Raw genomic sequence first — 25,154 nt, forward strand, 5'->3', positions numbered from 1 at the left:
CTGCAGAGACGAGACACGGGCGGGCGATTGTGTTCTGATCTCTCAAGACATACATGAATATGAACATGAACAACAACACACTCTTCTTGTCGCTCGGGCGTACTGTATAAAGTACAGTAGAGTACCTGCTGTACTTGTCGTATACTTTGTCCAGCAAGTGCATAACATACTTCGTACTCACTCGGGGGACAGCCGGCACCATCCAGATAAGAGTCCCGCCCTGTGGATCTTGGCCCAAGAAAGTGATGGAGCGACCGGCACTGACTGCTGCGTCCCCACACGAGCGCACGCATCTGTGCGCCAAATCGGACCGCACTTGCAGAGGGAGAGAGAGAGAGAGGCACAGCACTGCCGGGAACCGACAACGGGCTACGATCTGATCCGTATGCCGTCTTCGTCTTTGTAGAAGGGGCAAGAAAGAAAAGAAATCGGGGCGCTGCTATGGCATCGACAGTAAGCCGTACGATACGAGAACGCATGGACGACGAACGAACCAACGGGACTGAACTGGGCGGTCAGTCATGTTCGACGTGTAACTGTAACTAGGTGGCGTCCGAGACACCGGCGGCGCCTTGTCCAACAAATAAACACACACACACACACACGGGGATCGGGGGTTGGGAGCACAAGCAGCACAAGAAGCGGCCGTCCGAGGTCTGTCTGTCTTTTTTCTCTCTACGAAGTAACTGTGCCAACTGAGGGGCATTTCCCCCGCACGCACCAGTCCAGCCACAGACAGGAACAAAGTTCCTCTTTCTCCAACTCGCGCGTGCGCACATCACTCATCATCAGCATCAACAACATGGAGGGATGGATAGACGATTGGATCGGTCCAACTCCCACCTTCCTGCAGTAAACAACCACCAGGGCCAGCGGGCGGCGGGTCTAGCACTCATCCCCTCCTCCTCCTCCTCCTCCTCCTCCTCCTCCACCTCATCAGGCACCTGCAGCGCGGACCCCTGGCCCCTTTCCAGATGCAGCAGGTGAGCGGCGCCTGAGCCGTCGTTCGTCGTTCGTTCGCGGAACCCCCCCCCCCCTCCCCATCTTTTTCTCTGTCCCTCTCTGTCCCTCCCTCCCTCCCAACGGCCGGCCCGCCGAGGGCCCCCAGAACTCTCCAACAACGCGCGCGAGACGGGAAGCTCGAACAGAACGGACGGGGCCATGGCCAATGGACGGCGTGCTTGGCACAGCAAGGGCCGTGTTAGTTACAACTTACGACTGGCCTTTTTGCCAACGACATTGGGCTGCTCGTTGTGTCTGGTCCCTCATCATCACCACACCTGTACTACCTCGTACTACAGTACTTACGGCTACTTCGCACCTACTATTACTACCGTCTAACTATCGCATTCGCTCTAACGGGCTGGGAAACAACCTATCTACCTGCCCGGACGGGCGCAAGCGTTGCATCGCCCCCCCCCGGGTCAAAGAGACAAGAGCCCCTCCGAGGCACGAGGCGAGATCGAAGCGGGACTCGAACGCGGCCCAGGCCAGGCACCACCACCACCCCCCCGCCGCCGCGAGGAGAATGAGCGAGGTCGTTCTGGCCATGATAGTAGGTAGTACTGGATGTACGAAGTACATGGGCGGCTCTCTTGCACCCGGCCCTGCAGGCTCCGGGAGCCGGCCCCTCCCTCGCCCGCAATGGGCTCACGCACTGCAACGCAACCCTCCTGCTCTTGTCAGTCGTGCTCTCCCCTTCTTCCACGCGCAGCAGCAGCAGCAGTCGTGGACCCTTGAGGGCCCCACGGACCTCCAACCCCCGGCCGCCGCCGGCGCAAACGCACCGACCAGGGGTGGGATGGGGATGCGATGTCTCTGATCCGGTGGCGGTGGTGAGGGTGGTGGTGGTGTTGTTGCTTCCTTCCTTGCTTGCTTCTGTTGACGAACAGAAGCCCGCCCGCCCACGCGGCGAAGATGCGCCAATGCAGCGACTCTGTCATGGGGGGAGGGTACTTTGTACAGACACCACCACCATGTTAGTAGTAACAGTAGCTGTAAGAGAGAGAGAGAGCGTTGGCCGTGTGTATATGAGGCGGCAGGTAGCCCATCACCATCATGAGGGCCCCCCCCCCTTTCGCTCTCGACTCCTTGCTTGCCTTCTCCCCTTAGACGTTTCTCACACCATAGTCACCTCGTCCATTCGCTCGTTGCGAGGGCCCGTGAGGGAAGACTGAAGGACAACAGCGGTCCCACGTCCGTCCGTCGTGAGCAGCAGCAGCAGCAGCCATCATGGTGCGCTCATCGCTGCTCGTCTCGCTCGCGGCGGCGATGACGGCCACCACCGTCGTCGCCACCACCGCGGCGAGCAACATTCTCCCCGGCGGCTTCATTGTCGAGTTTGAGCCCAACAAGGCATGTTCATGTTTCCCCCCTTGACTCTCAACATATCTCTCTCCCGGGAGTATAGATAGAGCTGGTAGCTGACCGTCCGCGATATCGTCCCAAACAGGACATCAACGCCGCCGCCGCCGCCGTGGAAAAGGAGGGCAAGACGCGCATGAAGCTCGACTTTGAGCTCTTCAAGGGCGTGTCCGTCCAGCTGCACGACCCGAAAAGGGCCGACGAAAAGGTGGCCAAGCTCGCCGCCCTGCCCGCCGTCAAGGCCGTGTACCCGTTGCGCCTGTACCCCATGCCCAACCCGCGCGTCGAGTGGGTGGGCAAGGATCCCGAGAAGCACTTTGCCGACGTCAAGCGCCGTGCCGCCAATGCGGGCAACGACACGGTCGGCGACGACAGCACGTACGCGCCGCATGTCATGACGCAGGTCGACAAGCTGCGCAAGGAGGGCTACACAGGCAAGGGCGTGACCATTGCCGTGATTGACACTGGTGTAAGTCCGGTCACTGTTGGGCCTCGAGATATCCAACCCTTTCCCCTGAATATGCTCCCCCTTTTCGCCCCCCCCCCCCTTTTCCCACAAGTTGGCTCGAGAAACTCATATCCCTACAACAATGGAAATTGTCGTGCTGACAACCCGCAGGTCGACTACAAGCATCCCGTCCTCGGCGGCTGCCTCGGCAGCGGCTGCCTCGTCACCAAGGGCTACGACCTCGTCGGCGACGCCTACAACGGCTACAACACGCCCGTCCCGGACCCGGACCCCATGGACTGCGGCGGCCACGGCTCCCACGTCGCGGGCATCATCGCCGCGCGGCCCAACAAGCTGGGCTTCACCGGCGCCGCCCCCGACGTCTCCCTGCACGCCTACAAGGTCTTTGGCTGCACCGGCGAGGTCTCCAACGACGTGCTCATCGCCGCCTACAACCAGGCGTACCAGGACGGCGCCAACATCATCACCGCCTCCATCGGCGGCGCCAGCGGCTGGTCCGAGGACCCCTGGGCCGTCGCCGTCCAGCGCATCGTCGAGAAGGGCGTGCCCTGCACCGTCTCGGCCGGCAACGACGGCGACCACGGCATGTTCTACGCCAGCGGCGCCTCGGACGGCAAGGGCGTCACGTCCATTGCCTCCTTCGACAACGCCGAGACGCCCATCCTCCTCTCCACCGTCAAGTACTCGGTCGACGGCGGCGACGATGTCCCCTTTGGCTATGTCCCCGGCGAGCCCGCCGCGTGGAAGGGCGTGTCCCTGGAGGCGTACGCCACGTCCCTGGACCCCAACATCAAGAACGACGGCTGCGATCCCCTCCCCGACAGCACCCCTGACCTCAGCAACAAGATTGTCCTCATCCGCCGCGGGACCTGCTACTTTACCGACAAGGCGACCAACGCCGCCGCCAAGGGCGCCAAGTACATCCTCATCCTCAACAACGTCGGCGGCGCCGGCGGCATCGACGTCCGGGAGGTCAAGAGCATCGTCGGCAGCGGCATGGTGCTCAAGACGATGGGCGACACGTGGATCGAGGCCATCAAGGCCGGCAAGAAGGTGACCATCAAGATGGCCAACAGCGAGGACACGGAAGCCTTCCTCACCCTCGTCGCCAACAACGTCACCGGCGGCGCCCTCAGCACCTACACGTCCTGGGGCCCGACCTGGGAGATGGACCTGAAGCCTCAGTTCGGCACCCCCGGCGGCAGCATCCTGTCCACCTGGCCCACCAAGAATGGCGGCTACGCCGTCCTCTCCGGCACCTCCATGGCCTGCCCCCTCGCCGCCGGCATCGTCGCCCTCATCGGCCAGGTCCGCGGGACGTTTGACCCCGCCACCATTGAGCAGCTGCTCTCCGGCAACGCCAACCCGCAGTTCATCAACGACGGGAGCATGTTCTACCCCATCCTGGCCCCCACGGCCCAGCAGGGCGGCGGCCTCATCCAGGCTTGGGACGCCGCGCACGCCACCATGGTCATCGAGCCCTCGGGCCTCGCCTACAACGACACCGACCACTTCAACAAGGAGCTCACCTTCAAGATCCAGAACATTGGCAAGAAGGAGGTCACCTACAAGCTGTCCAACGTCCCCGCCATCACCATGTACACGCTGGCCAAGGGCAAGATTTACCCCAGCCGGTTCCCCAACGAAATCATCCAGGCCCCCGCCACCCTGAAGTTCAACAAGGACTCGGTGACGGTCGCTCCCGGCAGAGTGGCCACCATCCACGTCGAGGCCACGCCTCCGTCCGGCCTCGACGCCAAGCGCCTGCCCGTCTGGGGAGGCTGGGTCGCCGTCAACGGCAGCGACGGCTCCTCGCAGTCCATCCCCTACCAGGGTCTCTCCGGGTCTCTCCACGACGCAGACCAGCTCGGCGAGGACGACGTCTGGATCACTAAATCCAATGACAAGAACTTGAACGCCGTCAACCCCAACACCACGTTCGTCATCCCCGCCCCGGGCAACGCCAACGGGGACACGGTCCTCCCCGCTCTGGCCGTCAACCTGGCGCTCGGCTCCCTCCTCATGCGCGCCGACATCGTCCCCCTGACCACTTGCCCTCCCAAGAACCTCACCAAAGAGGTCTTGGGCCTCAAGACCATCGGCCAGCCCAACGGCTTCCCCATGCCGTGGAACACTCGCGGCGCCGGAAAGTACGCATGGGACGGCCAGCTGGATTCGGGCAACTATGCGCCTCCGGGCAAGTACAAGTTTGTCGTCCGCGCGCTCAAGATCTTTGGCGACGCGACCAAGGAGTCAGAGTACGACGTAAGCTCGTCGCCGGGCTTTTACATCAAGTACCAGTAGGTGCCAAGACATGAATGAAGTGGCTAGAAAAGGGAGGGGGGCGGGGCGTATATACAGGTACAGCCGCAGAGGAGATGTAAAGGGGGGGTATAAGGTCTCACTTGCGTGTAGATATTTTGGTTGACCACGGCACATTCGGGCCGGTTGAGTGCGAGTAGACTCAATAGTCTATGAGAGAACGTGCGATCAGACTTCTCAATACCGCGATTGCCAGATTAAAGCTTTTTTATCAAATCCCTAAACATTGGATATAGCGTCTCGCAGTATCTGAACAATTTCTGACCTGGTGTCTTCATCCTGGATGGCCTTCGATCTTAAGGTTCTACGAACCAAGTATGACAGCCATTTCGATTTATTTTCCCAGCAGCTGAGCAGAAGTTTGATCAGCTGTACGCAGCCCCTGTCGCATGCCGCAAATATTGTTTGCACGTTGACCGGAGCCCCGTGGTTCAAAAGCAACTCGGCTAAAGCCGTATGCCCTGCTTCGCACGCCAAGAAGAGTGATCTTGACTCTTCTACACCTCCCTCTGTATCAACCGCGAATCCGGCATCCAGTAAAAGCCTCACAACCTCGTCTTGCCCCATGATGCAGGCTGCATTGAGGGCTGTCTTGAACCATTTTGGATCCTTGCCAAGGCCGATCATCGCTCTCACTCTATCCACATCTCCATCAAGTGAGAAACCTGCGAGTACCGACCCGAACAGCCCATCGTATGCGATACCCTCATCGTCAGCCCTTAACATGGTACGTACTGTCTTCTTGTCTTCGCTGAGAATAGCGGCAAAGAGGTCCATGTTGTTTATTCCGGGAGGAAATACTTGGGCACCCTTTGACAGTAACAGTTGAATACTACCAATGCCCCCGCTAAGTATCGCTAGCTCTAGAATAGCTGGGTATTGTCCGCCGCCACAAGGGTCCGCGCCTGAGTGGAGTAGCAACTCCACTACATGCACCAGAGAACGACGGGAACTGTACCTCACCAACTTGCTCTTGTTGAATAACTCATGGAGGAATTGACAGGCGGATCCTAGCGCCGTTCCAAAGGGACCTCCCCGGGCGTTGACATCCGCGCCTCGCTCTATAAGCAACTTGATGACATCCAGCCGATGAGCCCAGGAGGCAACCATGAGAGCAGTGCCGAATTCATGGTGGTTGGCATTAACGGCAGCTTTATGGCTTAAAAGTAGTGCGACGACGTCGAGACCGCCACTCAGAGAAGCAGCCGCCAATGCTGATCCATAGGTAGCGTCTGGCTCGTTGACGTCGGTGCCTCTGCTGAGCAGGTGTCTCACACATCGACCACCGCCACCCCGTGAGGCTGCTGCTGCTGCCAAGGGCGTAATGGCTTGTCCTTCACGCTTCAGCAGAGCGCCATGATCCAGTAAATACTTCACTTGCTCCGTCCGGCCGGCACCTGCGGCCGCTGCGAGGGGAGTTTCGCCATCGTATTGCGTTTGGAAGTGAAATTTGGTCTCGTAACAGGCCATTGCGTTGATGTCGGCACCTCTCTCCAGAAGCAGTTCAACTGTTGATACGTCGCCGTGTATTGCCGCCACCCTGAGAACTTCATTTAAGATTCCACTTTCAATCATTTTGGTGCTAGACAAGTCATCGAGTATACAAGGCAAGATGTCGTCCAGTCCATGCATCGCCGTCCATACTAAGGTGCAATATTCGAGGTCTGAAGGTTTGCAGATTGGCGTCTCAAGGCCGGGAAGCTTCGTAAAGGCATGCTCCGTCTTTAAAAGGCGGACGAAGAGAGCTCTGGCAAGTGAGCGGTCTCCTACGTCACTCACGCGTTTGTAGTGATCGACACACTGGCGAGCTAAAAACGGCGGATCCGTTGAAGAGCCGAACCACATAGAGGCACGGCTGGCGGGATCCAAAGACTCCAGGAGTAGTTTCAGGCCAACCGTAGCCAGCTCAGCGTACCCTCGGCTTTTGCAAATTTGAAACGGTTTCGCGCGGTCATCCCAAGACCCGATTTCGTTAGATTCGAGATATTCCTGCACCGAGAAATGTGCGATGCGGAGACCCTTGCCAGAAGATGTATCACATGTCTCGATGAACTCGGGGCAAATCGACAGAATATCGGTTTCTTGAAGTAAGTCGTCTGGATCGAATACTGCTTCGTCTCGTATCTCCACAGCAACGGCATAAATTACTTCGTCGATCGTCAATTCTTCCGTTGAGCAGCAAAGAATTGTCAAAACGCGTCTAGCATGCTCGGCTCGGGATTTGGGGATGCCTGCTAGCACCCGCTCGTATGTCTCGCTCAATGACGAAGGCAAAGCCTCCAAGGCCATCCTCAATTGCTTTGGGGATGTGAGACAGTTTTCGAGTGCATCCAATTGACATTTTACCCAACGGAAACTATAAGGTGGTACAAATTAGCGACCCTGGTTGACGCACAGCATCAAAGGTACCCGTAAGGTACCCCTTGTTCTCTGTAGGTGAACTTACACGCCTCCAGCACGACCGGTCAGCTGAGCCAGTATCAAATCGCGGTGCGCTGCAAATTTTTGCAGACGCGGTCTCTCCTTCAATTGTGTGACAATAAAGCTTTCAATATCCTTGTTGAGCTTACCACCCGTCAAGGCGACAACCTGAGAGTCTACGGGCTCGAGAGCCTCTTCAATGTCGGAAACGCCGCGACTGGTCGTACACATGTGCAGGCCTCGTTCATCCCATCCTCGCATACCCGCAATCGTCTGGAGCACATCGTCACGTGTGCTGCGGTCATCACAAGGACTCTCGTCGAGTGCATCCAAAAAGAGATACACGTGATCGAACAGTCGGACAAGTTGACGTAGGCAGTCCATCAAGGCTTCGTCCGGTGGCGATTCGAATAAATACTTCTGATGAAGCGTCTCGAGGGGCGAGTGGCAACCCTGGTATTGTGCTGAGAGCTGGAGGACCAGAGAGCGGAGCATGCCCGAGGCTGTTTGTTTGCTGGCATCATCAAAGCGGAAGAAGAAGAATGCTAAGCCGACACGAGGACTGGACCGGCGATGCCGGTAAGAGTGTTGGATCGCGGTGCAGCATAGGAAAGATTTCCCTGTTCCCACAAAGCCTTTCAGCCATATGAAGGAGTTGGGTGCAGTCAACCAATTGTCGAAATTGGACCCTTTTGCCACAAGCCAGAGGCCTGTCCTGACCTGTTTCTTCCTACAAATCTCGTGGAACAAGCTTGTCGGGTCCGGAGCCTTCAGCCAGGCACTGAGGGCGTGCGAAAGCCCGGTATGCCTGACTAGACCGAGGACAGACTTGATGTCCTGCAAGTCGTCTCGAGTGTCGGAGGAAAATTGCTGCTGGAGAAGGTCCAAGGCTGAGGAAAGGTTGGATTTGACTCTTTCGATGTCGCCATGGAGCTTCTGAAGAGTAGTTTCTTCGAAGGGAAAGGCAAGACGCCTAGCACCGGATATTGTCTTTGTCCAGATGCCAGGATTGGTCGTTTTCTGGAATTTGTCAAACTGTTGAAGGCGGTCCTGTAGATCGTCTACGGATTGCTCGCACTTGTCTATGCGGGCCTCAACTGCGCGAATCAGGGTATGCTCGTCGTGACGAAATTTACGAGGGACAAGGTGTTGCTGCAGGGCCTGGAGAGTCGTGACGAGAGCACCCAGGTCGCCCGCAACACTCTTGATGCTCTCATCTTGATCCGAGTAAGCTTTGTAGAATGTAGCTAGTCGAGTCGACACATCGAGGGTCAGGGAGATGAAGCCGGCGACAGCGGCGGATATGGACAGCGGATCCATAGTGACGGCAGAGTCGCTCGATTGTGTATTTTTTTTTTCCGATCAGCTCGCACAAGCCGACGTCCTCGTCCATGATACTTATGGTTCTCATGGAAGTCCTTGGGTGATCAAGCTGCGGCGGGGCCCTGCCGTGTAAAGCACTCTTGTCTCCCAGTGGCTCAGCTGTGCGGCTGTGCTTGCATGTCAGCCGTGGTAGGAGCGTGCAATACGCGCCGTGATACAAGCCGCCAATGCATCATTGCAGCGTGTGTAGTACAAACTACACCAATAGGAACAGGGCCATGATATGTGCAGTGTTCCGGTGAGGCGATGGACGCAGCACGAAGAAGAGGGGGCGAGAGAACAACAGCATGGAGGAGGGGACCGGACCACAACCAGACGTCGCATGTATACCTAGGACGAAGTTCGTATGTGGGCTCTCTATTACGGCACGATCAATTGGCGCAGGATTGAGACGTCTGCAAAGACTGTAGATTGACGAGGACTTTAAAGCTAAGGAGGAAAAAATAAGAGACTGCGCTATATGCGCTGCCGCGGGTTGAAAACCCTATATAGGTTACGTGCGGTTAGTAGGCACGTGCCGACATATATAACACGATCCGTTATATCACCCCCCCGTAAGACGCCGGCGCATGCCCTCTCGTGAAAATAACCTCCTTCCTTCCGTACCTCTTCTACCTTACCTAGGGTCATTAATACCCTCCGCTACCGCCGGCCTTAAGATACCGGTTAATGCCGGCTTGTTATCGTCTAGCCTATTTAGTAGCTCCTCGTAGCGTGCCTATACTTATAGCTAGTCTTCTAGGTATCTCGGTAGTCCCGGCGCTCTAGGGTACCGTTCGTAATAGTTACGTAATAGCTCTAGCGTATCCTTAAAATTACTAGCTAGGCGCTATTTAGACTCGCGGTCTCCTACCTATCTGACCTTATAATATAGGTCCCTAGCGTCGTCTAATACCGTGCCTAATATTCTATCTACTTCGGCGGGCTTCTCGCCGATAACCTCTAGCGGCTAGTCCTCGTTAGTTTATCTAGGTAGTAGATTAGTATATGCCTTCTATAGTTTCGACGGGTAGAAGCGTCTATATACCTTAAATATAGGTAGTAAGTCTAGCTCGAATAAGCCCCCGGCTTTTCTTACGATCTTATATAGCCCGGCTAGTAGGAAGTTAAGCTTCTCTATAGGTCTATCGGACCTCTACTAGCGATAGTCTATAAAGACCTAGTCTCTTATGCCGAAGTCGGGTTCTCGGCGTTTCTTATTAGCTTACTTACGCTATCTCTCTTAGGTAGCCATTATCCCGGTCCGGGCTACTTCCTAGGCTTTCTATATTTTATCGACTAGTACTTAGGCTACTTTACGCGTTAGTTAGCTACGTATACTATTAAAATCTATAGTGCGTTTACGCTAGTCCTAGCTAGTATACGGTTCGTACCTAGTTTCTACCTTAAATAGCGATATGCCGATAGAGTCCTATAGTAGGCTAGCCTATATTAAGTCTAATAGCGGCAAGAAGTTAAACTAGTCGTCTATAGCGTAGCTTATTAATAGTTATAGGCGCTACGTTAGGTATTAGTTTATAATTTCTATCTATCCGTCTGTCTAGGGGTACTATATTGACGATAGCTATATCTATATGCCTAGTATTATATAGAACTCATTCTAGAAGTTAGAGATAAACTAAAGGCTACGGTCGGAGGTTAGCGTCTCGGGGATCCCTATATATAGCAGTATATACTTAATAAATAGCCAGGCCGCCCCCTCGGCCGTTACTATCTTATAGTAAGGTATAATATAAGACCGCTTAAAAAGCCGATCTATTACTACGAATACTATATCGTACCTATACTTATCTTTCGGCAGTAATATAAAATCTATAGTAAAGTGCTATCTAGGCCTAGCGGGCACCGGTAACGGCCTTAGCAATCTAGGTATCTTATCTCTCGGCGCGTAGCTCCGTCTATATAGATAGTAGTTAACTAGGTATTAAGCTATATCGGTATATATCCTAGGCTACTAGTAATGCTTACGTAATAATAATAGAGTCTTATTGCGGCTGGGGTATATTATAGCCTTCTATATATATACTTTTTTAATTAATCGGGTATATATATTATTATCGTTTAGTATTACTAAGCGCTTATCTTTAAGGAGCTAGCTATTAACTTCCTCGAATCCGTCTATATTAGTCTTCTACTACTATTATTTTAGTAGTCCGTCCTAGCGGGCGTTAGCTTTTATTACCTTCTTTAATAGCTAAGCGCCCTAAGGCAATCGGTCTAGGTCTGCCTCTATAGCCTATAGTTCCGGGGCTAACTAGCTAGCGGGCAGTAACGTAAGTTCGCGGTCTGCCTTCTGCCTTTCCTTTTATATATTGAGGTCGTCGCGTTATATTAGGGCGTTAGCAGCCGCGTTCTCGGCGCTAGATCGGTACTATATATAAAAGTAAAAGGGGGCTAGCTCGTCGCTCTAGCGCGCTTATCTAGTAGTTAGCGTCCTCTTAGTCATAAAGTATTCTAACGCCTTATAGTCTGTATATACTAGAATAGGTATCTATTATACGCTAAGTAACTCGCCCTTTTATTCTATAAACGCCTAGAAAATAGCTAGTATCTCTTTATCGTAGATACTATAGTTGCCTTTAGCGGACGATATAGTATAAGAATAGAAAGTAATAGGGTATTACCTATCGTTATATAGCTATAATATTACCCCTATTATTACTCTATCGGAGGCGTCTATCTTAAGCTAGGTCTTTAATCTTAAGTCGTAGCGCTTAAGTACTAGCGCCGATACTAATAGTTACTTAATCTTCTAGAAGGCCTCTTTATATATAGCGTCGAATATAAATGCTACGTTCTTTTTTAGAAGGTTATATAATAGCTTAGCTACCCGACTAAATACTTCGATAAACCTTCTATAAAAGTTATAGAACTTAATAAAAGAGTAGATATCGCGGACCTTCTTCGGGACGGTCTATTCTACTATAACCTTAATCTTATCGGGGTCTATAGCGATACCGTTAGTTAATATAATAAATCCTAGGAACTTAACGCTCTTTACGTAAAACTTATACTTCCGAATATCGGCCTAGAGCCCGGCGTTAATTAGTCGCTATAGTACTTACTATATATATAGTTCGTACTCTACTAGCGACGTAGAGAAGATTAGGATATTATCTATATAGGCTATATAAATAACGTCTAGTAAGTCCTATAGTACGTAGTTTATATAGCGTTAGTATAAAGCCGGCCCTCTATTAAGCCCGAATAGTAATACCTTATATTTATAAGAGCTATAGCGAGTGTAGAACGTTATAAGTTCCTCTAACTCCTCGTCTATACGTATCTAATTAAACGCCTATCGAATATCTAGCTTAATAAAGATAACGGCCTATACTAGTAGCGTTATAGTTTCTTATATTAACGGGAGGGGGTATTAGTCCCGCTATATAATAGCGTTAAGCTTCCTATAGTCTATATAGAACCGAAGCGTACTATCTTTCTTCTTAACGAATAGGACGGGAGCGGTATATAGTATGCCGCTAGGCTCGATAAAGCCCTTCGCTAGGTTATCCGCTAGGTATGCCCTTATAGCTTCTAGCTCCGGTAGGGACTAGCTATAGAGTAATATATACTTTAGGAGGCTCTTATCGTCTATAAGCTTAATAGCGTAGTCGAACCCTAATCGGTATGGCGGTAGCTTATCTATAGCTATCTTAGAGAAAGCTACCTTTAGATACTTATAGAACGATAGTAGCTTCTCGTCTACTAGCTTATAGAGTTCGTTAGAGTCTTTTAGTAATTCCTCGGGCTTATTGGCCTTAGCGCTCTTTATAGTAGCTATAATAGTATCTAGTTCTAGGATAGTAATGCTACCTACTTAATAGTCCTTCTTCTTACTATGCCTCTTAAACGGCATAGCGCTAATAAACGCTATCTAGATAGGCGCTAGCTTGCCCTTAACTTAGGGCTACGTTAGTAGTCTCTTTTATAAGTCCCTTAGGCGGTATACCTTAACTCCCTTTGGCGGTTTCCCCTTATTAAGTTGCTTTTAGTATATCTCGCGCTTTATAGGGTCTAGTAGTATATTATACTTTTCTATCTATCGTAGGCCTAATATAATATCGTAATCGCTAAGGTCGAGCTCGATTATCGGGTACTATCGTTCGTAATACTTATTAAAGATAAGGTTCGGCGTCTATAGGTATATAGCTATATATTCGAGTCGTCCGTCGAAGCCTATAATAGGCACTTCTTCTTCTAGGTCTTTTACTAATACCTTTAGGTACCTTCTTAATACGTTACTTAACTTATAGTTTATAAAGATATATCCGCCTACTCTAGTATTAACGAGGGCCTTTATCGCTATATTAGTACTATTAATCTCTAAGGTATAGTCTACCTTAAACTACGGACCTCTTAGTAGCTTACTTAAGTCGATTAAGGCTATTAAGGATCTTAACGCCTCGTATACCTCGCCTAAGGGGGAGACTTCCCTTAGGCTACCTAGTTTTCTAACTTAGAGTCGCTATTAGAGTTATCTGCTGTAATATCGTCGTTATTATTATCTATAACCTTATCTATAGCGGCTACCTATGCCTTCTTAGGGCAGTCTTTAGCGATATATCCCTTAGTCTAGTAGTTATAATAGGTACGTTAGGTCGGTAGTATTAGGGCTAGCCGATAGCTACCGCGGTTCTCGACCTTAAAGCTACTATCCCTATTATCTAAGGAGTTAATAGTCTTTTTACTCTTATCGCTATAGTCGTTAGCCCTACCCGAGGTATTAGTAGTCGAGCGTCTACCGCCGTCTTTATTACTACTACTACTTAGGGTATTATTACCCTAGCTTTAGGCATCTTAATGGCGGAAAACCTAGTCTACGGCGAGCGCGGCTTAGACGAATTATTCTAGGCTTACGTTAGGGTCTATATTATTACGAACTAGCTATTATTAATATCTAATAGGTAGCTTACGGTAGAACTCTTCCTTAAGGAAGGTAGGAGGTAGGCGCCTAACTTATACGTACTTATAGAAGGCGGTGCGAAACTCCTATATAGTTATCTATTTCGTTATTTATAGCTTCTAGAACTTCTCCCTAGCTTTTACTTCCTTATTTAAATCTATATAGATAGCGTTGAGGTATTTTAGCGCCTTCGTTACGCTATTAAGAGTCTAGGCGCTACCTATATTACGCTAGGAGTCGAGATATCGGCGCGCATTACCTTTAGTGCGGCTTATAAAGTATACTACCTTACTTCTATCGGAGAAGTAGTAATCGACGTTAGCCTCGAGCTTATCGAGTATAGAGCTACGCTATGTCTCGTAAGTAGGTTCTTTACTATCGTAAAGGCAGTCGGGATCTAGGAACTTAGGTATATAGTTATATATAAGCGCGCCGGACTCTAAGGTAATAATATTAAGTATAGTCTCCCGCGATAGGCCGGCGATAGCCTCTACTACCTTTAATACCTTAACTAGCTAGTCTAAGGTATCGTTTTTTTCGTATATTAGGGTAGCGTAGTCCTTTTAATACTACTTTAGCTATGCCTCTAGCTATGCCTTATCTTCCCGGAGGTAGACGATATTAGTGCTTTTACTAAGGTATTCTCCTTCCTAGAGTTTAATATATAGCTCTTAATAGGACTCGATAAGTATTTTAATATTATCGTTAGTATCCTTAATGCCTTCGTAGAGGTCCTATACCGTATAGCGGAGGACCTCTCTCTAGATAGCCTAGGTCTTTACGATATCCCTTAAGAGGTTAGGGGTCTCTAAGGCTAGGTAGGCGATCTAGGCCGTAGTTACTGAGTACTCCTCCTTACCGTTATAGAATACTACCCTTATATTACTAGCGTAATTCCTCTCGTATAACTCTTTAACGTTGCGTTAGAGATGCCTAATATCGGTCCTCTAGGCATAGGTATCCGGTTAGAGCATAGTAATTTCTAGGTCAGTAAGGCAGCGGCTTTCTAGGGGGCTAGGGACGCGTCCTATACGGACCTCTCTAGCTTCTAACGTATTATATCGGGCAGGCATAGGTAGATAGATATAGGGGGGGTCTAGGCCTATATAGAGGACCTTTACCTACCGCTCGTTAATAGCTAGGCTACTATCTATTAAGTTCTAGCGTCCCTCGCTAGGGCTAGCTATAGGCTATTTCTCCTTAGACGGATAGGCTATATCGGATAGTATAGGTAACCTTATCTTATTATGGTATAGTATAGGTGCTACTTAGGGGCGTATTATTATTCTAGGTATGACGGATATATTAGTACCTATATATAGTAGTCTCGGTCGTCGCCCGTCGTCGTATTAGTGGGTGGTATATAGCTAATTGTACTTAGCAATATCGTCGTGATCTCTTTTAGTTGTAAGCTTTAAAGTAATGTTACGGTATGATTAATTGGCGTAGGATTGAGACGTCTATAAAGACTGTAGATTGACGAGGACTTTAAAGCTAAGGAGGAAAAAATAAGAGACTGCGCTGTGTGCGCTGCCGCGGGTTGAAAACCCTGTGTAGGTCACGTGCGGTTGGTGGGCACGTGCCGACATATGTGACACGATCCGTCACACTCTCGATTCTTCCATATGTAGGGTAGTCAAAATGCCATGGCTCCTGCCTACGCGCTTCGTCCATGCGCCACGTGCCATACCGCGTGATCTGCCACTGCGAGGGACGAAGGGACCAGACGCTTTGGACGGTGGGACGCTCCTGCCTACCGTCTCGGCAGCGCGCACACCGGAGGATGCCCCACCCCTCCCCCCACCGTGACCCTCGCCACCCAATCACCGCGGGGCACCCGTCGGCTGTCTCAGCGGGCCTCATTGGCCACGGCCAGGCTGCTTCGACGGCGGCCAATGGGGAGGGCCGGGGGCTGTTTGCTGGCCAGGCAGCAGCATTCTGCCCCCGCTGCTGATGAGACGCCGGCCGGGGCCACTGACACGCGCCGGGACGTTGACGATACAGGCAGCCAGATAACGGGCTTCATTTCATTGCAACGACGCCGCCTGCAGACGGACTGCGAGCCGGTTCCCGTCCGTCCGTCCTCACCACCGCAGGCATCTCTGCCGTTACTTTGGCTCAGCTGCGCTGCCGGACAACAGCCCGACCCGGGAACCTCGCGTGCTGCGCTGTGCTGTGTTGCGCTGCACCACCAACAAACAGCAAGGAGCGCCCCCTCCAACAACACCCGCGGTGACGACGCCGCCCAACTGCGCCAGGAGCCCTCACCAACGTCGCCCATCCCCCGACTCGCCTCATCAAGCAACACGAGCGCTGCTGTGCAGTACGGGACCTTACACTGCCCAGGATACAACATCCTAACGCTCGCGCTGCGCTCCGGGCCATGTGAGCGCGCCCTCACCCGCCGAGCCCTTGCTGGACAGGTCAAGACATCCCCTCTCAGGCGCCCCTTGGCGACGCTTGATCTCGTCACTCGTCATCTTTGCCGCCCCTCTCTTCCGTCATGGAGTCCTTCCTGCCCGTGGGCGGCTTCCAATTGCCCTTTCAGCGGCGCCTCAGCCGTCTCTACAATGACACCAAAAAGTCGAGCGACTTCGTCAAGGAGCCCGTCCGAAATGAAGAGGACCCCGAGATCAAGGGCTTGCACCGCAAACTGCGCATCCAAAAGGACCGGCTCGTCAGCTGGGGAATCGAGTGGTCTGACCCCAATCAGTCCGCCGAGATTGACGAGTCACTCTCCCAGGCCGGTCTCAGCGAGGTCGTCGGCAGCATCATGTCGACCATCAAGGACATTCTGGCTGAGGCTGAGCCGCTCTGGCTGAGCTCCAAGCGCATAGTCGAGGGCCCGCGTTCGTCACCCGACAAGAAGCCGCCGCTCGTCCAGTGGGACAAGGGCCGCTTCGAAGACCTCGTCCGCGACCTTACCTCTTCCATCGACACCCTCTATGACCTGTCCCGGACCCGTGCCGGCGGCGTCCCGCGACGCATGTCCAAGACGGCTGCTTTCAAGTCGTCGGCGGACGATTACCGGCCCTTCGAGTCAAGTCGCATGCAGACACCGCAGCAAATCGATCCTCAGACTCTCACTCATCTGTCATCAATGGATGGCACCCACGGCGCCAACGCCCGGCAGGTCGTTTTCATGAGCAAGACTGCCTACTCGGAGCTCACGCAGGGCACCACGCGTGAGCCCTGGGCTCCGCTGCTGCTCGAGTATGCCACGTTTGACTCCATCTACGCCACGACGGGCATCATGCCTCCCATGGCCCGCTTCGAGAAGCTGTCGGCTGGCCTGCAGCAGGATCCGCAGCGAGCGCCTGGCACCTGGACGGGCCTACCGCGCCTCTTGGGCTACTTTGAAGACATGGAAAACTCGAGGCTGGGCCTCGTCTACCGTTTCCCGCCGTCGTTCAATGCCGTGTCCTTCGAAAAGCTCACCCAGAACCCCCTGTATAGTCTCCCGACACTTGGTGGCCTTCTCTCGAGGCCCGATGCTGAGCCGTTGTTGGAAGCCAAATTCCGACTCGCATATAACCTCACCAACACAATTTTCGACATGCATGCCCGCGGCGTTACTCACGGCAATCTGATCGACGCCAACATTTCGTTTTGCGATCTGCCCAAGTCGGGAGAGGACGCATCGAAGTCGGTGGACATTCGGCGGCCACTTGTATCGTCGTTTGACTTGTTTCCCGAGGATGATGCACCGGCCAACTTCTCCATCTGGCGGCATCCCTTGGATCCCCGCACCGCACAGGCGTCGCCATTGACCAAGTCGACAGATGAGCGGGTGTTGGAACTGTACTCACTCGCCATGGTTCTTCTGTCTGTTGGTCTGTGGGAAAAGCTCGAAAGCCTAGCTCCCGAGCTTGCGACTGCACCCCTTTCTAGCTCGCTCATGGAGAGATTGGCCGTCAAGTGCGGCAGCCTTTACGCAAAGGCTGTTGAGGCATGCTGGCTGGCCCCCGACGAGGAGGCATCGGGTAATACTGCTGGTGAGGCGCTGCTCTCGTCAGTTCAGGTGCGCGTGAGCCGCTACTTGGAGGCGTGCTGCATACTCGATGGTGTTAGCGGCCTCGAGGATCGATTGACGCAAGAGCTGCGTAGCCATGCCTCAGAGAACCGACAGCCCACTGCGTCTGTCAAATCCCCGACGCATTACCCAGTCGACCGAAAGGTCTTGGCACAAGAACCAAGCGGCGCACCCAAGGCCCTGGAAAAGGCTGACGTGGCCGACGTCGAAACCGATGGTAAGCGCTGGCGATGATATATGCAAGTCAGGATGCTAATTGTGGTAGACGTGCCTGGTGTTCCGGTCCCTAAGATGAGGCTGTACCCTCACGTCCCGCTTGCGCCAGATGTCGTCGAGAAGTGGAATGTGATCTTGATGCCGCAAATCAACCACGCCCTCCGTCACTTCTACCGCAAGCATCCCGAATCGGTCGAAATCTCCCTCGAGTCTGTCGGTCCGAGCGCAAATAGAACACAGCCGACGGTCTTGGTGGTCTGCACGTCGGTTGGCAAAGTGCGAGCAATCCTCAAGAAGCGCCTCGGCGACCTGTTTGACGGCACCACGGGTTTCTCCCTCAAGGTTTGCCGCGGTCAGGTTCTGCGCTCGCGCAAACATGCGGCATCAGTCCGGCGCTCCATGGCACGAACCCACGACGGCGAAGGCGACGACGCAGAGGCAGTCAACCCAGAGTTCCAACAGCGCCCGGGGAATGGCGCAAGCATCGGCGCCTGGATTGGCGACCGCCATCTGCCTCCGGTCAGCTTCGGTGGTTTGGTGCTAGTCGATGACAAGCCCTATGGCATGACGGTCCATCACATGCTCGACGACCCGGACCGCGAGGTTGGTAACGCTGAAACGCTTCGTAGCAGCGCGAGACCCGGGCATGATTGGCTCGCCGACATGGCGGTTGACAGTGCCGACGACGACGACGACGACAGTTATGCCTTTGGTCTGTCGGACACCGAGTCGGAACCCTATTCAGATACAGACATTACCAGCGACTACGACGATGACGAGGAAGAGGACGAATTCGAGCCTGGAGACATACCCGGTATTGAACCAGGCTGCGGAGACGGCTACATTGTGACCCAGCCCGCGCTGGACGATGTGGAGGATGGGTTCTACCCGTGCGCCGAGACGGAAGACGAGGATCACCTCGACACCTTCAGCCTTGGCGAAGTCTTTGCGTCCAGTGGCATTCGCCGCAAACAGGCCAATGGACTCGTTCATGAGGTGGACTGGGCCTTGTTCGAGTTCGCCAACGGTCGGTTGCCAGACGATAACACCATCCCCGAAGCGTCTGAGGGGAAGGCTCTGCCTCAAATTGCCGCCAAGAGAGACGAGACGAGCATGTTGCGGCCAACGGCTGTCGCGCCGTCGGCGTCGTTGCCGGGCATGGAAGTGCAGTGCATGGCCCGGACCAGTGGATTGCAAACCGGTCAGATCTTGCCAACATTGACGAGCGTCAAGATCTACGGCCGGGCATCCCCCAGCCACACGTATCAAATCACCAGCATGCCGTCTTCGGCAGGGGACGGGGCGGACACAGAACGGACCCAGCCGATGGGCATCCCCGGAGACAGCGGCGCGTGGGTTGTGGATCGCCATCACAGCCAGCTCTGCGGGCACATCCTGGCATGGAGCCAGAGGAAGCGTGTCGCGTACATATGCCCCATGGACGTGTTGCTTTTGGACGTGGCACAAACACTCGAGGCCACCGAGGTCAGGCTCCCTGGCGGGGAGCCCGTCGTGGCGTTTGGAGACGCCAATGAAAGCGGCCTGCTGAGCCGCGAACACGACGTCAAAGGCGCACAGGAGGACTCGGACGATGCCGTGGAACAGGAGCACGATGAGATTGAAGAAGATGGCGTCCCGGAACTGATTCAAAGTACGCAAAATATCAGCCTGTGTGAGCAAGGCTCTGCAAGCCCGATCCGGCTGGACACGTCGAGCGAGCTGAGGGGGTTGGCGAGCCGGCTGGAAGACATGAAGCTCGGACGGACACAGAGGATTGGCGTGAGCTGAACTGCGACGCGGTCAAGCCGCGGTCAAGACGCGGGTTTGGCTTGGCTGCGTCTGAGGATGGGTCGGAGAGCACACTGCGGATTTTTGAATAGGCAATACCCTGACGCGTATGAAACAAGGTTGGGCGACCGAGGCGCCAGCTGTGTGAACACGGGAACTCTGGCTCCTGTCTGTGCAGCATGCTTGTATCGCGTGTTTTGAGGCGACTCTCGCGCGTCGGGGTTTGGGAACAAAGCAGTTGAGACGGCAGGGGATAGTAGGTTACGAAGTGACGCTTTGATGCAAAACTGCTTCCAACGTAGAGAAGCAGCACCGTGCTTGGCGAACGAATCTTTGCAGCTTGACCATTTGATCACATGAAGTCGTCCTCCCAGTCTTCGGAGCGGTCCTGGTTGCTCGTGGCTGCCATGTTCTCCTCGGTGAAGAGCTCGTCGTAGGCGTGGTCCTTTTGCCACTTCTTCTCCTTCCACTCCTGGGCCTGCCTGGCTTCTTCTTTTCTCTGAGGCGAGGCAGACGCAGTTAGTTAGTCGGCCTTTGAGGATGGATGCGCACGGGGGGCGGGGTGCAGGCGGCTGGCTGGCTGGTGCGTAGCGTAGGCAGACGGGCAGGATGCGCCGGGGCGAGGGGCGGGAGGGGGAGGGGCGCATGGCCTGCGCAGAACGCTGCGCGGGGGATGATGGGCGTGGTAATAGGCAGCCGGATAGAAACATGGGCAGCATGGGAGCCTGGGAGGGGGGGCACGGGTTTCTAGGGGACATAGGGGAGGCGTGTGTGCATGGACAGTGGTATTGACGAAGTGAAGGGTTGGATGGAGGTCGGTAGAAATTGAAAGGCGCAAAGAAGAAGCCAAGAAGAAGATGAGGAGGCCAGCTACGCGGGAGAAAAAAGGGGATGGGGGCGACGTACCCTCTGCAGCGTCTCGGCCTGGTCGCGGCGGCGCAGCTCCTTGAGGCGGTCGTCGCGCTCCTGCTTGAGGTCGGGCCTCTTCTCGACCTTTGTCTTGTTGAGGCGGTTGACGATGGGGTTTTCGCGCTGCGGGACGAGCACGCGCCTGACCTGCGAACTCGGGGGTTAACTTTTTTCTTTCATTGAATGCCAAACCAATCGACCATCTTTGCTGTTTCTGCTATGCCCCCCTTTGCGGAATACGTAGAAGAAGAGGGTGATCTCGTGGGACGAGTTGGATGGAGACAGATGGGGGGAAAGGACAGGCAGGAAGATGATAGGCAGAAGAGGCGGACAAAACGGCAGAACGGAACAAGAAAAGGAAGCTTGCCTTGCGCTGGTCCTTGAAGCTGACCTGGCCGACGTCCATGCTGCCGTCCTTTTTTAGGTTGGACCATGGCGTGTAGATGATGGTGATGTTGTCCTTTTTGTTGCCTGTGCGCGTGCGTGAGACGGGGGAGACGGGGGAAGCAAAGTGAGGAGGCGAAACAAAACATACCCTCGATGGAGTTGGCCTTTGTGAGCTGCGCCAGGTCCATGACGAGATCCTCGGGCAGGTTGTCCCATGTCTGGCCCTCTTGCATGCGGAGGTAGATGTGCGCGCTGGACAGCTTGTCGACGTGGAACTAGAACGTGGTGGCCCCGCGTGAGCTGATGCTGCTGTATGTACCGAATGTCGGCTGTGATAGCGACTCATGGGTGGGGGGTTATCCGTACCCTGTGACGAGCAGCTCTAGTGAGTTGAGGATCAGTTGGTCGAGTGTAGGGGGGGACGCCTACCATACATCCTCCTCCCAGCCGTACTTGATCAGGTCCTCATCTGGCATTACATGTAAGAACTTGCTGTACAAGGGGTGTACACATCAGGTACTTGTGAATGGAAGAAGGGGCTCGGCTCACTCTCATACTTGTCCTTGCCGACGTAGATGAAGCCGGCGGGATCGACGACGTTGGAGGTGAAGTAGTACACCATGGCTGCTGCTGGGCCCAACCCCCGCGGCTTGGCTGGGCGATTCAATCGGTGCTGGACAGACGAAAGGACTTCCTGTGCTGACAAGTCTGGTCAATGGCGCTGCGTACCGGCGGGAGCGCGTGTATAAGCGGGTTGACCAGCCGGTCGCTCAGCGGGTGTGTGAATGAATGGCCTGAGCAAGAAGAAGATTTGTGAGGAGAGGCCGTGCTGTGAATTGTGAGGGACAAGCGGTACATGCCTGCCTATCTCCTTTCGCGGCGTCGGCTGCGGGCGCTTGGTTTGCTGACAAGTATCCTGCATGGCGGGCACGTGATTGTCCGTCCAGGGTCCTGCAGTGCGTGCGGCGTCTGCACTCTGCAGTCAATCACCCGCTAATAACTTGTTAGTCCAGGGGCGGTCCGTCCATTCATGCTCGACCCCACGACTTCAATCCCAGCCTGTCTGGCAGCCACTTACAACCAGCAACTTGTTGAAAGGATGATTGATGGTGATGGACGACCTCATCGCCATCACAAAATGTCGGTCTGAACGGGACACCACACCACCGGCCCACGGCCTCACCTCGCTTCGCCACTTTCGCAACTCGAAGTCAGGTCACCCACGCATGACCAACAAGGCACGCACATAGTTATAGTAGTTTGCACTACATACGTAACCGTTAGCTCCTACATAGGTTCCAAGTAAGTTAGGTAGCAGCAGCAGCAGCAGCAAATCACGAACAATCAGACAGTCACAGCCCGCCGACGAGGAAAGAGACTGCTACACGACCCGACAGTCGGGGTCGACTTTCCCATCTCGCACCTCCATTTGTCTCAAAAAACGTCCTGCCTGCCTGCCTTCTTTCTTTCTTTCTCGTATCCTGACCTATCAAGTCCCGCCGTTGAACGTTTTGACACCCTGTCGATCCCCCAAAAATATATATAAAACGGTGAAAGTACATACATACATACATACATACGTAGGTAGGTGCTAGGTACTTTGTATATACGGAGTAGTAGTACCGTATGTGCAGAATGTATGTATGTATGCCTTGCGGCTACGTACGTATGTACTTCTACTACTACATTGAAACGGTCACTGCCAGATCACGATTTGACGCGAGCCCCCCCCCCTGCCATGTCTTCACCGCGGGGGTCGCCGACGCACGAATGAACACACACAAAAATCTGCGTCGACACCTTTTGACTCAGACACAAAAAAAAAAAAAAAAAGCAGCCCAGCCCAGCAGCATCCCAGGCCCAGGATCACCGTTGGTGCCGGGCCGTGGCCCAAGGGGGGCGTGCCACCCGCCCCCGGGTCGTGGACGCCCCCCGGTCTCTCTCCCGCGTCCGGCCTCCCGCCCCCCTCCCTCCGAAAAATATCGGCCCCGTTTTTGGGCCGTCGTCGGCGGTGTCGTCGGCATGGAAAGGGGACGTTGAGACCGTTCCCCCCTGCTGGCCCGGCGATGCGGGTCGCTTGTCCCCCTTGTGCGTTGCGTGTCCGTCCCCCCGGGCCCCTCCCATCCTCCCCTCCCCCTTCCCCAAGTCGGCGGCACGCGGGAGCGCGTTTTCCCCCCTCCCCTTCGTTTCCCTGTCTCGCGCGTCTCACTCACCAACCCGGACCGGCGGGGAGTTGAGGGGGCCCTTGCGCCTTGGCCTTGCTTGACGTGTCCATCCCAGGCTGTCGGGTCTGTCAATCTACCGTCATGCTTGGCGCATAGTGACCCAGCATTGATCCCAGTACTAACTTAACAGATGTGTTTTACTACCAAGGCAACAAGGTTCTATGGCTAACTAGCGCAACGGCTCCGACAGACCGGTTACGGATGTACGTACTGTACGTCCGAGTCGAGCCGCATGCAGTAGTACTGTAGCTCCAAACGTCACGCCACTCCCTCCGACGACGTATGTACGTGGGTATCGATTCCTATGTAGGTACGGCAACTACCATCTGTGGAAAAGTGATATCCCGTGGAGAATCAACGACATGTTGGATATCGGCCCTTGGTCTCTCTAACGACTCTACCATTTGATGTTCAAGAGTTTATTGATCGCTCGATTCGACTAACCAGCGAGCGTTCAGTACCAAAGAAAACAGCCCAAGATAAATTTTCATTCTAGTAAAAAATGTCGGCGGCCTTCAATGGCACGCTTTGACTCCAGTCCGCCCCCAAAAGTGTCTGTCGTCTATCACGATAGCCGTACGCAACGCAGCAGCAAGGCTCAATAGAATATTTTCCCACACACGCACACACAATAACCACCACCAAGTAGACCGCCCTCCCTTCCTCACGCGGGCAGCAGCGGCAGTCCCGCATCGCGGGCCTTGCGCATCAGCGACCGCTCGTCCGACGCTGTAGTAGTAGCCCTCCATGTCAGCGCAAAGAAGATATATCCTCGAGGTGTCCCCCGCCTCCGTCGGACAATGGGGAGAAACCACTTACAAGGACTCTCCGTCGCCGTCTCGCCGGCCACGACAGACACCGTCCGCGTGCTCAGCTGCGCGACCAGCTCCGCGCCTGCGTAGTCGCCCGGCAGGAACTGGTACACGTCGATGCGGATCGTAAATGTTCCCGCGTGCGCTATCGACAGGTCCGCAAAGGGAAACACAAACGATGACGACGCCGCCTTGGAGCCGGAGGAGCCGCTGGCGGCCACCTCGTACCGGCTCGCCGCCTTGGTGCCCTCCAGGTAGCCGTCCACCACCGCGCCGCGCCGGTCGAGGAGCACCGCCGTGGCGAAGTAGTCGACGTCGCCGGTCGACTGCGAGTGGCGGACAGAGTGCTTGGCGACGACCGGGGGGTAGAGGTAGGCGCCGGCCTGGACCTTTTTGGGAGGTTGGACGCCGATTTGGAAGTCGGGCATGGTGGAGCGCGTGTTGTTGTTGTCGTCGTTGTTGGTGTTGTTGACGGTGTTGATAGTGGTGGTGCTGGAGGTGGCGGTGGTGGTTACCAAGGGTTCGTGTAGCTGATGTTGATGATGTGCCTCTGGGTGGGTGAAGGATCGCCGTGTGTCGCAATCCGCGGCCATGTACGAGGCTCTGACCAGCATAGCGGGATGCCTTGATGATATATATATGTATATATATATGTGTGTGTGTCGTTCAACAAAGTCTCGCCTGCCGGGGCCGGTCCTCTAGTAAGGATGCGCCCTTGTCTGTCCGTCGGGGCCGCCACCGTCCGCGACCTCACTCAATCACAGACAAGAGAAAGATTCCACCGCCGCCGCACCGTATTCCGGTGGTGATGAGGTGAAGGAGGAGGAGGAGGGTTGATTGAGTACGGCTCAGCAGCACGGGGTGCTGCCGGGGAGCCCGAAGATTGTCGCAACACAGAACTGTCCCACGAAAGGTTTAC

General features: G+C 54.2%; 5 protein-coding genes across 5 annotated transcripts; 2 read left to right on the top strand and 3 right to left on the bottom strand.

Annotated features, from left to right (window-relative positions):
* Window positions 1–2,232: 2,232 nt before the first annotated feature.
* On the top strand, window positions 2,233–5,138 carry JDV02_005530 (uncharacterized protein; the record flags this gene model as incomplete). Its single annotated transcript, XM_047986839.1, has 3 exons — window positions 2,233–2,355; window positions 2,453–2,833; window positions 2,984–5,138. 3 exons carry the CDS (start codon window positions 2,233–2,235, stop codon window positions 5,135–5,137), a joined length of 2,658 nt encoding a protein of 885 aa, XP_047842822.1. The 3' UTR covers window position 5,138.
* A 2,359-nt stretch (window positions 5,139–7,497) lies between these two features.
* Window positions 7,498–8,896, bottom strand: JDV02_005531 (uncharacterized protein; the record flags this gene model as incomplete). Its single annotated transcript, XM_047986840.1, has 2 exons — window positions 7,498–7,537; window positions 7,602–8,896. 2 exons carry the CDS (start codon window positions 8,894–8,896, stop codon window positions 7,498–7,500), a joined length of 1,335 nt encoding a protein of 444 aa, XP_047842823.1.
* A 7,353-nt stretch (window positions 8,897–16,249) lies between these two features.
* Window positions 16,250–20,215, top strand: JDV02_005532 (uncharacterized protein). The gene is made up of 2 exons (XM_047986841.1): window positions 16,250–18,115; window positions 18,164–20,215. Exons 1-2 carry the CDS (start codon window positions 16,369–16,371, stop codon window positions 19,900–19,902), a joined length of 3,486 nt encoding a protein of 1,161 aa, XP_047842824.1. The 5' UTR covers window positions 16,250–16,368; the 3' UTR covers window positions 19,903–20,215.
* A 39-nt stretch (window positions 20,216–20,254) lies between these two features.
* JDV02_005533 (uncharacterized protein) lies at window positions 20,255–21,820 on the bottom strand (the record flags this gene model as incomplete). The annotated part of the gene is made up of 6 exons (XM_047986842.1): window positions 20,255–20,401; window positions 20,809–20,958; window positions 21,179–21,282; window positions 21,347–21,450; window positions 21,628–21,667; window positions 21,748–21,820. The coding sequence occupies 6 exons, from the start codon at window positions 21,818–21,820 to the stop codon at window positions 20,255–20,257; spliced, it is 618 nt and encodes a 205-aa protein (XP_047842825.1).
* A 2,267-nt stretch (window positions 21,821–24,087) lies between these two features.
* Window positions 24,088–24,849, bottom strand: JDV02_005534 (uncharacterized protein; the record flags this gene model as incomplete). Its single annotated transcript, XM_047986843.1, has 2 exons — window positions 24,088–24,152; window positions 24,243–24,849. The coding sequence occupies 2 exons, from the start codon at window positions 24,847–24,849 to the stop codon at window positions 24,088–24,090; spliced, it is 672 nt and encodes a 223-aa protein (XP_047842826.1).
* Between the last annotated feature and the right edge of the window lie 305 nt (window positions 24,850–25,154).

This window comes from Purpureocillium takamizusanense, chromosome 4 (genome assembly GCF_022605165.1).
Source record: "Purpureocillium takamizusanense chromosome 4, complete sequence".
NCBI lineage: Eukaryota > Fungi > Ascomycota > Sordariomycetes > Hypocreales > Ophiocordycipitaceae > Purpureocillium > Purpureocillium takamizusanense.